The sequence below is a fragment of the Lactuca serriola genome, chromosome 7, assembly GCF_051521515.1.
Source record: "Lactuca serriola cultivar US96UC23 chromosome 7, Lser_US96UC23_V15, whole genome shotgun sequence".
In the NCBI taxonomy this organism is placed as follows: Eukaryota; Viridiplantae; Streptophyta; class Magnoliopsida; order Asterales; family Asteraceae; genus Lactuca; species Lactuca serriola.
Genome location: NC_136414.1, coordinates 2,366,040 through 2,379,830, shown reverse-complemented (window position 1 = coordinate 2,379,830; position 13,791 = coordinate 2,366,040). Strand labels below are relative to the sequence as shown.

The 13,791-nt window shown below is 35.9% G+C and overlaps 1 protein-coding gene across 2 annotated transcripts; it reads left to right on the top strand.

Annotated features, from left to right (window-relative positions):
* The first annotated feature begins 2,537 nt into the window (after window positions 1-2,537).
* LOC145061156 (Tetratricopeptide repeat (TPR)-like superfamily protein) lies at window positions 2,538-12,669 on the top strand. Of its 2 annotated transcripts, none has more exons than XM_079008555.1 (24): window positions 2,538-2,731; window positions 3,876-3,972; window positions 4,059-4,120; window positions 5,151-5,243; window positions 5,461-5,533; window positions 5,631-5,954; window positions 6,092-6,159; window positions 6,249-6,380; window positions 6,480-6,521; window positions 6,608-7,135; window positions 7,229-7,386; window positions 7,464-7,938; window positions 8,017-8,079; window positions 8,178-8,279; window positions 8,371-8,676; window positions 8,766-8,858; window positions 9,023-9,124; window positions 9,207-9,311; window positions 9,426-9,559; window positions 9,620-9,803; window positions 9,901-10,145; window positions 10,230-10,320; window positions 10,405-12,304; window positions 12,396-12,669. In XM_079008555.1, exons 2-23 carry the CDS (start codon window positions 3,912-3,914, stop codon window positions 12,181-12,183), a joined length of 5,220 nt encoding a protein of 1,739 aa, XP_078864681.1. In that variant the 5' UTR covers window positions 2,538-2,731; window positions 3,876-3,911; the 3' UTR covers window positions 12,184-12,304; window positions 12,396-12,669. The 2 variants fall into 2 exon arrangements, with proteins under 2 accessions (XP_078864681.1, XP_078864680.1); XM_079008554.1 differs by having other exon boundaries at window positions 2,538-2,778.
* Window positions 12,670-13,791: the final 1,122 nt, after the last annotated feature.

The window sequence follows — 13,791 nt, the reverse complement described above, 5'->3', positions numbered from 1 at the left end:
TTAAATTAAAAATGAAAATTTTTATTATGATTTTGGGATGTTACAAAAGTGAGGCGACTAAAGAACCAAGTTGAGGTCAGAACAAGGCGTGCAGTTTTTTAGGTTCTTCAGGAGAAACCTTTATGAATGAGGGGGAGACAAACTTAAACCCACATATTATAAAAAAAAATCAGAACTTGTGAGAATAGGAGAAAGGAAGAAGCGTACGTGGTGAGAAGAGGAAGGAGGCTTCAAAAAAATCAGAACTGATGAGAAAAGGATCGTTGATGATTGCTGATGAGAAGAGGAAGGAGGAGAAGAAACGATGGAGGCGTTGATTTCTTCCTTCGGTAGGGCAAGGGTAAAAATTGGAAACATATCTCCCTTTCTCAATCATTTATTTTCTCCATTCTATCCGAATAAGATTGTTCTTACCTAGTCAGATGCCTAAAGTTGGATTATCAAACACTTTTTGCTGACCGAGTCAGCAAAAAATGTCTAACCCGACTCAATCAGACACATATCAAACGGAGCCTAAATGTATTAAAGGGCTAAATAGTCGTTAAATTTGATACATGCCAAAATTCACAAATAAACCCTCCTTAAATGATTTTTTTTTACAAAAATAAAACTATTTGAACCCAATTCAAAGAAAACATAAACGACATACTATCGTGTTTTTAGTTTTCCTTTACTTTTTACGGAACTAAAAGCAAAATCACGATTTACGAATTTGTAAGACTAAACTGCAAATTTGGTCCGTATGGTTAGTAGAAAAATATGGATAGAGTCCAAAATCTTTTCAACTTGCACCACTGGTCCAAAATCATAAACCTTTTGTGGTTTTGGTCCCTGAAAAAGTTGAAAATACTGTTTTACCCTTTTAAATTCCTTTTTAAGTTTTTTTATATTTATTTTAATCCTTTTTATTTTGAAAATAAATAAACAATAACAAAGACAACTCACCCAGCCCTCCACCGTACCCTCTCACATGCCTCTCTCTCTCTCTCTCCCCCTCTCTCTCGCTCTCTCTTTCTCATCTCTCTCTCTCTCTCTCTCTTTCTCACACACACACACACACACAGAAGATAAAAAAAAACCCATCGGCTTCTTCCTCTGAGACACCTTCTTCCTCTGACGTCCCTACTGTCTTCATCGCCCATCAAGATTACAACAAACAAACCATAACTAATCGAATTTAGGTTTAAGTTGGTTTGAAAAAACAAGAAGCAAACGGTATAGGTTGCCGGAATCATTAATCCAAATCGCTTGAAGCTCATGGGTTTATGGTATAAATACCCTCTGATATCCCCTTCACATATTAAAAGGGGTGACCACCATCGCTACGGAAAACAGCATCTCCTTTCAAACTTACCACGATTAGGGTTTCGATGCCTCAAACCACCAGAGCATCTGAATGTCGTACTCCTTACTGCTTCCTTCAAACCAAACCACCACCAATTGAATATGGATTTAACATGGACCGATTTTCTTATTTGTGTCTCATCTCTTCCCCTAGAGGAATTGATTTTCGGGTCTGTTATACCATGGAAGAACAAAGGTGTTTTTTTATTTGTTTTATTTTTTATTACAGGTGATGGTGTTAGCTATTGAGATGATAGAGTGTCAAGATGGTGATGTAGGGATCTCAGTAAACGGTGGTGAAAATGGTTGATATGTAGATATGGTAGCTTGGAGAAGAAGATGGTATCTGTGATGCAGGTTTGGTGTGAACTCGATGTGATGTGAGGAAGATGGAACCCAATTACAAAGCTTCAATCTTGATTCTTATCCATTATCCCTTTCTCTAATAATTTTTGTTTATGTGGGTTTGTTGGAATAAAGGGAAATTCAGAAAGGATTTGATAAGTGACCTCATAATTAACATAAAAGGAGTGGGGATGGGATGAAAAATTAAGAACACGATGAGAGAGAGAGAGGTACGGTGGGGGGGTGGGTGAGCAAGCTTTGCTTTTTTTTTTTTTTCAAAATTAAAATAGATTAAAATAAATATAAAAAATGTAAAAAAAAATTAAAAAGGTAAAATAGTATTTTTCAACTTTTTCATGAACAAAACTACAAAAAAAATTATGATTTTGGACCAATGGTGAGTTGAAAAGATTTTGGACTCCATTCATATTTTTCTTACACGGGGACCAAATTTTGCAGTTTAGTCAATTTGTAATAATAGTTTATTTATAAATAGTTGCTAAAAGAAGTTATAAGCTAGTTATTTTTTACGTAAAAAGAATTACATAAATGATTAATAAAATAAGTTACTATTTTATGCAGTTAATTTTACTACATCGAATCACACGAAACATATGTTGTTTTTTTACGTAAAAATTCAAGTATCTGTCGCCGAGAATTTATATAATTATTTACCATATTTCTTTATATATTTGGAAAATAATAATAATAATAATAATAATAATAATAATAATAATAATAATAATAATAGGTCCAAAGTAAGAATGATAGCTCAGAAACTGCCAATTTATATATCTGACCGTTAAATCTCAACCCTTCCTTCCTTATCACCCACTCACCTCCTCCTCCTTCCCCTTTCCCTCTCTCTCTATATCTCTTAATTTCATCTTTCAATCTCTCTAATGGTGCTCCACCTCCTGCCCTCTTTATACACACACTAAAAAACACTCACAAAACCCTAAAACACACAAAACCCTAAAAAAACACAAACACAGAGATATAATACACACCATTGGCTCTGTTTTTACTTCTGACTGATTGGGTACTTGTTAAACTTCTGATTCTTATTGCTCTCTGCAAGCTTTTCTGGTAATTGTTTTTCATATTCATGGCCTTTTTTGTCATTCAACAACTCCTCGACATTTCCTAGCAAAAATCCATCAATTGTTCTTCGTTATTTTTGGCAAAAAATATACTTTTTTTTCCTGCTTGTGTTTAATCCGTTGCCTCTGTTTTTGTTATTTGTCATTTGATACCTATTGGAGTGAAGAATCTTTAGCTATATACATAGCCTTTTTTGTCATTTCAGAATTCCATGACATTTTCTTGCAAAGACCCTTTCATAATTTTATCCAAAATTCGATGTTTTTTTTTTCTTGTATTTAGTTAGTATTAAATTCAAAATCTTCATTGGTTTCCGTTAGCTCTTTGCAAGCTCGATGGTGTTTTTGTCAATTTCATAAATCCACGACATTCTCTTAAAAATCCCCATAAATTGTTGTTCATAATTTTAAGGGTACTTTTTTTTCCTGTACTTCTATTTCGTACTGAGCTCAGTATCTTCATTGGTTTCTGTTAATTCTTTGCAACCTCGATGGTGTTTTCGTCATCCACACGATTCCACGACATTTTCTTGAAATAACCCATAAATTATTCCTCGTAATTATTTTTTGTTTAATCCACAATCTTTCTAGCTCTATGCTTGTTGGTCATGGTCATTTTTGTCATTTTACTATTCCATTACGTTTCATGAAAAACCCCATCACTTATTCTTTATATTTATATAGAGTTTCTCTTTGTTTTTTTATTTAATTAATAATTAATATATTAATATTCATAATCTTTATCGCTCAATCGGTATATCCTATCTTTCTGTAACTCTTTCTACCTTCCAGGGTCATTTTGGTCAGTCCACAATACATCTTTGTTAAAAAAAGAAAAAAAAAACAATTAATTATTTATCTTTAATCTAATTCATATTGAAGTTACATCTTTAATGCTCTTTGGTAAATTTTGGCGACTGCCATGGCCTTTGTAGTTATTTCACAATTCCATGACATATTTTTTGGAAACCCTGTCAATTATTTGTCAATATTATCCAAAATTAAATATTTCATTTTTTGTATTTATTTACTTTATATAAAGAACTATATATTTATTATTTAATACTTTATGTTGTAATTCAGAGTAAGAAAATTACTTGAAGCAAGAGCTTTTGAAAAATGGCGCCCAAGAATGGACGTGGGAAGACCAAGGGAGATAAGAAGAAGAAGGAAGAGAAGGGTATAATTTTATTATTTTTTAATAACAATATTTTCAATTAATAATTATTTTCTAAAATAATTAATGAAGAATGTGTACGTTTGCAGTTCTACCAGTTGTTGTGGATATAACTGTGAATCTTCCTGATGATACCCATGTTATATTGAAGGTTTGTACAATTACTTAAAAATACTATTTTATAGTGTTTACATAATTTGAAAATCTTATCTGGGAATGAATAAATCGATGACAAAAAGTTATAACATTTTTTCAATTTGATTCATCTTTGATAGTTTATAATCACATGTCATGAAGCTCATAGGGCACATGCTATATAAACTAGTTTATTTTGATATATTAATTAACTAACTCGTATTTGGCATTTTCTCTTTCTTTACAAGAAAAAGTCAAAGGGTAATGGCTTGATTTGTCCATTATAATCTATATGATTTACTTTATCTTTTGCTAAAACAAGGACTTACAAACATTTTATTTTATTAATAAATATATATATATATATATATATATATATATATATATACATATATATATATATATATATATATATATATATATATATATATATATATATATATATATATATATTTGAGTTTCTATATATATTTGGATATCATGGGCTAATTTTTATACATAAAACATACAAAAAATAAGAGTATATCATGGAGACAGCTAGAATGTTAGATAAGATTTTGAAGGTTTATGACTTGCTTCTATATCAGGTCAAAAATGTCATTACCAAATTGTTACAAAATTGTCCGAACTATACGTGTCTATGTCAATAGAAACGTGTTACCTATATCGTCTGTCGAAAATTCAAATATATGCATTTTAGCAACGCCACCTACAATTACAAACAAGAGGTGTACAAGAAAACACGTAAATACGGTCATTAGAAGTCGGGTATCTCGTTTTCGGTATACTTTAAAACTCAACTATCTTTTTTTGGAATAATCCTATTCAATGGTACCATGCATTTTATGGATAATATTAAGAAACCGACTTCATATGAAAGCTTGATGTGGGCCCAATCAATGAACTACAAGAGTATTTTCAAAGAATAAATAAATAAATAAAATATATAAGACAATGGTTTATTTGTTATTGCACTGCTTCATTTTCAAACTGAAAAAATGAATATATGATATTTTTCTTGTAATTATATTATCTGATTTGAGCAGGGAATATCGACAGATAGAGTTATAGATATTCGTCGACTATTATCCGTGAACACAGTAACATGCAACATCACAAATTTTTCGCTCTCTCACGAGGTACGACTTTTATAATTGTTTGTATCAATTTCTATCAGCAATAATCATTCACATCTTATAAGAACAATCAAACCCTATAAAATAGAAAATGTTTTTTTTTATTGGTTTTTTATATTTGACCAATGGGCCACCTTATGTTTTCAAATTGGTTCGGTTGGCCCATTAACAAATGACATTTTTCCTCCATCCATTTCATATTCCCGTCTTATGTTAACAGGTAAGAGGCCCACGATTGAAAGATACGTGCGACGTTGCCGCATTGAAGCCTTGCACGCTCAATCTCATTGAGGGTAATCAACCACTTTATTATTGCCACGTGTTACTACCCCGCGATCTTATACCCGAATGACATTTTTGTCCTCACCTTTTTCATTTATTACATAACAGAGGACTACGACGTTGAAACCGCCACAGCACATGTCAGACGATTGTTGGACATCGTTGCCTGCACGACGTCGTTTGGTCCGTCGCCGGTGGTCAAGGAGGATTTCAGCACTAATGTGCCGGAAACCAAGACCGGAAAGAAGACGAGCAAATCGCAACAAAGCAATAAGCGGTCGACGAGTCTGCCGACTTTGACTCCTCCACCGCGACAACCGCAGTCGAAAGATGTCTCCGTGGATGGAGAGGGAGAGCTGAGCAATTCGTGTCCCAAGCTTGGTAGCTTTTACGAATTCTTCTCCCTCTCTCACCTGACTCCTCCTATCCAGTGTAAGTCTATGCGCACACTCGACGACATACTTGGATCTTTCAACAATTCATACACATAAATACACAATCAATTTGCTATAATTTTTGGTCTATTCCTTCATACTGACATTGACATTCTATCGCAAATTCTTTTGCAGATGTAAGGAGAGCAACACGACAGAATGAAGATGACATTTTAATTGATGATCATCTTTTCTCGCTTGAAGTAAGAAAATCCTTCAACAGTTTATTATTTCTTTTGTAAAACATGTGTTATTTTTGTACATTCCTGAGGACTTAAACTTTATGGTAAAGGTGAAGTTGTGCCATGGAAAGCCAATCCATATAGAAGTCTATCGAAAAGGATTTTGCAGCATCGGGAAGCAGCGAATTTTATGTCACAACCTTGTTGATTTGTTGCGGCGACTTAGCAGGGCATTTGAGAATGTAAGTTTCTAAAGATATCATCTTCACGGTTTCCATATAGCCTTAATTTTGGTTGTCCATATACTTGCCTATTTGAACAAGCGGTACCTATCATTTCAGGCTTATGAGGACCTCATTAAAGCATTCACGGAAAGGAACAAGGTACACTTCTGGAGTGGAAATAATGATTGATTAAGGTCAATTAATGGACGTTTGTTTGTTAACAGTTGTTTTAACTACTCCTGCAGTTTGGAAATCTCCCGTATGGGTTCAGAGCCAATACATGGCTCATACCTCCTGTTGCAGCACAAGTGCCTTCGGGTTTCCCACCTCTTCCTACAGAGGATGAGAATTGGGGAGGAAATGGGGGTGGTCTGGGAAGGGATGGAAAAAGTGATTTGCATCCTTGGGCTAGTGAATTCATGTATGTTGCATCTATGTCTTGCAAAACTGCAGAAGATAGGCAGATTCGAGACAGGAAAGCTTTCCTATTGCATAGCTTATTTGTCGATGTTGCCATTTTCAAAGCTATTTTAGCCATTCAACATATAATGGAAAACCCAAACATAAATCATTCTGATTTAAGTAGTGATGACACTATACATACGGAGAGCATCGGGGACTTGAGAATCAGAGTCTATAAGGATACTCCTGATGCTAGCTGCAAAATAGATACAAAGATTGATGGATCTCAAGCAACTGGGGTGGAGAAAGAAAATTTGGTGGAGAGAAACCTACTGAAAGGGATCACTGCGGATGAGAACACTGCTGCTCATGTAAGATGATCCTTCAATTCCAATCATCTTGATTTCATGTTCTTTTTTTTTATTCTATTTTATTAATGTGTGAGTTTTCTGTTTGAAAACCAGGATATAGCTACTCTTGGTGTTGTGAATGTAAGGTATTGTGGTTATACTGCTGTCGTGAAAGTTGAGGAGAGAGAAGATGACAAGAAACAATCTCCATTGCCATACATTGAGCTTCTCGATCAGCCTGATGGAGGAGCATGCGCACTCAATATCAACAGGTTTTTCTTCACATTGGCATATATTACATTTGTGCCACTTACCATGTTAATGCTCACTGTAAGCTTATTTCTTGTAGTTTGAGGTTGCTGCTTCATAAAAAAGCAAGTAGCATTCTTCCTAATTTGAAAAGATCTGAAGGCGAAGAGCTCGGTACTTCTCGAGTCCTTGTGGAGAAACTATTAAAGGAGAGTTTAATGAAGCTTCAGGAAGAGTGTGTTGAATCTGACAAGTTTACAAGATGGGAACTTGGAGCTTGCTGGATACAACATTTACAAGATCAAAAGAAAACAGAAAAAGACAAGAAAGCTTCTACTGAAAAGGTGAAGGTTGAAGGGCTCGGGACAGCTCTTCGATCTTTAAAAAACAAGAAAAAAGATTTGGAGGGGAGCACAAAAGTTGTTGATGTTGTGAATGGGGAAGTCGAGAATTCTGTGTTAGACTTTGTTGTAGAATCTCCCAATTCAGATGAAAATGAGAATGCTTTAAAAAAATTGTTATCTGATGCTGCTTTTACTCGGCTTAAAGAGTCAGAAACTGGGCTCCACTGCAAGGTGGTGTTAAAATTAAAGTATTATATGTGTACATATTTGTATAGTATTGCATATTAACTCGGTGCTTGTTATTTGTAGTCTTTGCTGGAGCTGATTGACCAATCTCAAAAATATTACAACGAAGTTGCTCTTCCGAAATTGGTAACTACATTACATAGCTAAAAGCATCATCTTATTAGGTTTCTAATTAATGTAAGTGTGATAACTGACAGATTATTGCGCTTGATTGTCATATGTAGGTTGCAGATTTTGGTTCTTTGGAACTATCACCAGTTGATGGGCGAACTCTAACTGATTTTATGCACACACGAGGTCTCCGCATGCGTTCTTTAGGACAAGTGGTTAGTTATTTTTCATTTATTATATTCTGTGGTATCTGCAACTTAGAAGGCTTTACAGTGACTAATGCTTGCTGTTTTTGTGTTTGATCAGGTTAAGTTGTCAGAAAAATTATCACATGTGCAATCTCTATGTATACATGAGATGATAGTACGAGCTTTTAAGCACATTATACAGGCAGTGATTGCTGCTGTTTCTAAACCAGAGGAAATGGCTGCTGGAATTGCTGCTGCACTGAATCTGATGCTTGGGGTTCCTAAAAGTAAAAAATCTTGTGTTGATTCTGTAACAAAGACATGGCTAGAAGTTTTCTTGAAGAAGCGATTTGACTGGGATCTTGCCAGCTTTAACTACACAGAGCTTAGAAAAATTGCTATACTACGTGGGTTATGCCATAAGGTAATTGATTCATACAGAACTGAATGTACCCTTCCTCCCTCAAGTATCCTTAACATTGCAAACAAATTTGTATTGTACCGATTTTCCAGGTTGGCATTGAGCTGGTTCCAAGAGATTTTGATATGAACTCTCCACAGCCTTTCAAAAAGGAGGACATCATCAGCTTAGTACCAGTGCATAAGGTGATCAATTAACAATTGATTGCTCATTGTCTTACAACCATTCAAGTCAGTTTATATATATATATATATATATATATATATATATATATATATATATATATATATATATATATATATATATATATATATTGTTTCATGTATCGATTTGTTGTATTATGTTGCAGCAAGCAGCATGCTCATCTGCTGATGGACGCCAACTCCTGGAATCATCAAAAACTGCCCTCGACAAGGGAAAGCTAGAAGATGCAGTTAGTTATGGGACAAAGGTACGAGTGTCACATTTGGCACAAGTTTTTTTTTAAATATATTAGCATGACCTAACATGTTATTACTTATTCCTTCTTACAGGCTCTTGCAAAGCTAGTTGCAGTATGTGGTCCTTATCATCGAATAACTGCAGGAGCTTACAGTCTCCTTGCTGTGGTTTTGTATCACACTGGGGACTTCAACCAGGTTTTGATTTGTTATTATTTATTTATTAATATTAATGGGGAATATAGATATACTATTTTGTTGTTTTGTCTGTCTTTCAAGCTCTTAGATTGATTGGATTGGATTGAATTGCAGGCCACAATCTACCAACAAAAAGCTTTGGACATCAATGAGAGAGAACTGGGATTGGATCATCCAGATACCATGAAAAGCTATGGGGATCTTGCAGTGTTCTACTATCGACTTCAACATACAGAGTTGGCTCTCAAGTATGTTTTTTTTTTGTCCCCTTTAATACAAGTTTGTTTTCTTACCTACTACAATATCAGGTATGTAAAACGAGCATTGTATTTGCTACATCTTACATGTGGCCCATCACATCCAAATACTGCTGCCACGTACATCAATGTAGCTATGATGGAGGAAGGTTTGGGAAATGTCCATGTCGCCCTCAGATATCTTCATAAAGCTCTCAAGTGCAACCAAAAGTTACTTGGGCCAGACCATATCCAGGTTGCTTATTTACCTGTTAAATTCCCACCCCCCACCCCCCCATAAAAACAGGAGTCTACATGGTGACAAGATTAACCATGCTCCTTTTGTTTTGTAGACTGCTGCAAGTTACCATGCAATCGCAATTGCTCTCTCTTTAATGGAAGCTTATCCTCTGAGTGTTCAGCATGAACAAACAACCTTGCAGATACTACGTGCAAAACTTGGGCCAGATGATCTACGCACACAGGATGCTGCTGCTTGGCTCGAGTATTTTGAATCAAAGGCTCTTGAACAACAAGAAGCTGCAAGAAATGGGACTCGGAAACCCGATGCATCCATAGCTAGCAAAGGTCATCTTAGGTATGTTTAAATGATTTCATTCAATTCATTTCAAACCAAACCAAACCAAACCAATAAATGATTTGTGTAAATGATGATGGGCAGTGTATCGGATTTGCTTGACTATATCAATCCAAGTCATGATGGGCAAGGGACTGATGGTATGGGTTTAAAACGTAAAACCTATATCCAGAAGGTATGCTCACTTGCATTACATATATTATGATATTCATAATAAGGAAAACATATCTAAGTATACGACGACATATTTCATTTCCAGTTGAAGGGAAAAAGCTACCAAACCTTGGAGGTGGCAAATGCTGAGGAGGCATCTCCAAAAGATCTTCTGAAACAAGTTACAGATGAAGAGGCGGCCCTTGAACATGAGATTCAAGTGAATCAAGAATCCACCTCTCTATTTGTTGAGTCGATACCACCAATCAAGGAAGAAACACCAGTTCCAGTTGCTTCTGAGCTTCAGCCACCAGAGGAAACTGGTGCACAAAACCCTAACCCTGGTAGTAATGAAGGAGGAGGAGGAGAAGAAGGGTGGCAAGCGGTTCAAAGGCCAAGATCAGCAGGCTCATATGGACGTCGACTAAGACAGAGGAAAGCAACAACGAGTCTCAACAAGGTTTACGGCTATCAAAAGAAAGGTGTTGTTCATGAGTCTGAAAATGGAACTGGAAGGTATCACTTTGTAAAGAAACGAGTGATGTCTCCTTCAACTTATGTTGACTACCACACTGCAACTCCTAATCATAATAAATTTGGGCGTAGAATTGTCAAAGGTTTGACATACAGAGTTAAGTCCTCGGTCCATGTGCCTGTGGAAGAAACTAATTCTAATTCTTCGTCATCTGAACAAACAACAAAAGAAGCATCATCAGTACCACAGACACAGAGAAGATCCATGATTAGCATTGGAAAATCTCCTTCTTACAAAGAAGTAGCCGTGGCCCCACCAGGTTCCATTTCTCTGTTGCAGGTCACGGACAGGGATGATGACATTATTCCTGATGATAAGGAAATCGATAACGGTAAGCACGAGGAATCTGTTGTTAAAGAAGCGGAAGAAGAGATTTTTGAGAAAGTGGATACGAAAGACGAAACAGAAGAAACTCATTTAGGAGCAATTGCAGATGTGGTGGAGGTTGATAAGGTAATAGACAAGAGTGTAATAATCGACATGCCAATTCCAATTGTTCCCTCCAATGCCAGTATAGAGACGGAGACAGAAAATGTAAAACCAAATCAAAGTCAAGAACCCCAAAACAAGAGGTTGTCTGCATCAGCTACTCCATTTAACCCATCGCCACCTGTTGTCCGTGTTGCACCAATGCCCATGAACATTGCTCTACCTCCTCCTGGGCCCACCCCATGGCAAATGAATATGACTCTTCACCCAAGACCACCTTCTTCACCTCACTCACCCTACCCTACACCTCCACCTCCAGGCACCCCCACCCCCAATATGATGCACCCACACCCATTGCCTCTTATGTACTCTCCTCCATATACACAAGCTCCATCGTTATCATTACCCATACCCAACACTAACACTACATATCCTATGACCACCGGTCCCTTTCATCCCAATCATTTCGCATGGCAATGTAATAATGGGTTACAATATGTTTGGTCAAACTGCCATCCAATGGAATTCTCCATCTCCCCACCAGCAGTAAGGCCGATTTCTGATCCAAACATGGAGACCAAACAGGTGTTTGATGGAACTTTTCCTTCTCCTCCTAGTTTATTGGAGGCTAACAATGTGGATGAAACTAAGCAACAAGTGAGTCTTGAGAAATCTAATGACATTGTGGGGGTTCAAAATGGCTCAAATCATGGCCAAAGGGTTGAGAACGAGAAGACGTTTAATATATTGATAAGGGGGAGAAGAAACCGAAAACAGACTTTGAGGATGCCCATTAGTCTGCTCAACAAGCCATATAATTCTCAGTCTTTCAAAGTCATATATAGCAGAGTCATCAGAGGAAGTGAAGCTCCAAAGCCTAGCACCAGCCTTTCTTCTCAACCTACTTCTACTGCTACATAGTGGTCGGATATATCGTGATTACAAAGTGTAGTTCCATAGTTTTGCCATGTAGACACAGATCATGCAGTTTTTAGGTTATCAAGTTACATGGATCTCCAATCATCACTTGAAAAAGTTACAGGTTAGTTTAAGAACTGCATGTTATTGTTATCTTGTTTCTTTCCTTGACTTGAATAAAGAATAAAAATGTAGTCACTCATCATGGTTTTCAGGTTTCAAAACCAGATAGGGTTTGCAGTCAGTCGGTCATACTTGGGATTTCAGAGATGTTGAATAATGGAAAGGACACAACACACATGTTTAAGAAATTTTGGATTGTTGGTGCATATCATTACAAGACTAATTAATTGGGTGGTTATCCCATGGCCATGATGATTAAATTGGATTTGATTGTACATGATACCATTTTTGTTCAAACTGAGTTTGATTTAGACATACAAAATGTTGCTGATACTAATACTTATAATAGAACCAATTCTTAGTCCATGCTATTTACCTTTCTATTCTTCTTCTAAATTTGAAGGATTATGTGCATATGATCTATCGCTCGGTAAGTTATGCTTCTGTTAGGATCTAATCAGACTTTGATTATTCAAGTTTAACAACTAAATAGCATAGCTTCATATAGTTGTTTAAAGTAGACATGCTAATATAAACTATACAACAACACATAGCATATAAAAAGGTAAAATCCCTCCCTGAACATAACATAATGTGTGTAAAGGTTTACATGAATAGAGCTTGTGGCACACCCTCCACTTCAACCTCAACATCCTTAACAACTCCCCCTTTGCATAAACTGCTTGTTTGATGAGTTTTAGTGAGCCTTGAAGATCATCTAGCAGGTTGTGAGGATCTGGGATGGTATTTTCATCAACCTAGAGGACTATTGTCATCTTATCCACATAGCTTTGGAAATTAATCATCAAAATCTATTTAGGTAAAAACAAACAAAAAGAATATTAGCAGCTCAATACCATAACCATGATTTAGCTCAATATGTATCCTTTTCCTTACATGTGGTTGGTCATAGGAACTGGTTGCAAGGAATTCCATGGCATGGCCATAAAACCCGATTTCTTCTACAGGTCCAGCCAAGTTTGAGAAGCATAATGTTGTATGTGTGATGATCTTGTGTGAAATCCAGCTTGCTGCCTATATACATATATAACATGCTTGATTGTTATGAATGAATGGATGAATCACTAGTCAAATAAGGGGTTTTTCTTTTCTTTTTGATCTGGTAGAGAGAGAGAGAGTAAGAGAGAGATAGATGAATGACATGACATGACATGACCTTGATGCGGAAGAATTTAAGAAGCAGGTCTAGTATTGAGAATGTAAAGATGGTCGTCTTCCGATCGATTATTGCCTTGGCTTCTTGTACATATTCAAGCGGATCATCTCTTATATCGATACTCAATGGAAGGAGCATGCAATTGTTCGAATTCCCCCATTTGGCTTCACTGTTGTTCTTTCTCCTCCATCATTCCAAACAATGCCTTTATATATATATATATATATATATATATATATATATATATATATATATATATATATATATATATATATAGGGTTAGGTTATTTTGTTTTCACAATCTATTGTGT

Coding starts and splice junctions, on each gene's coding strand:
- LOC145061156 (XM_079008555.1), top strand. CDS start 3,912: ATGGCGCCCAAGAATGGACGTGGGAAGACCAAGGGAGATAAGAAGAAG. Junction 9,125..9,206: donor CAGTTAGTTATGGGACAAAG/GTACGAGTGTCA, acceptor TCCTTCTTACAG/GCTCTTGCAAAGCTAGTTGC. Junction 9,804..9,900: donor TTGGGCCAGACCATATCCAG/GTTGCTTATTTA, acceptor TTTGTTTTGTAG/ACTGCTGCAAGTTACCATGC.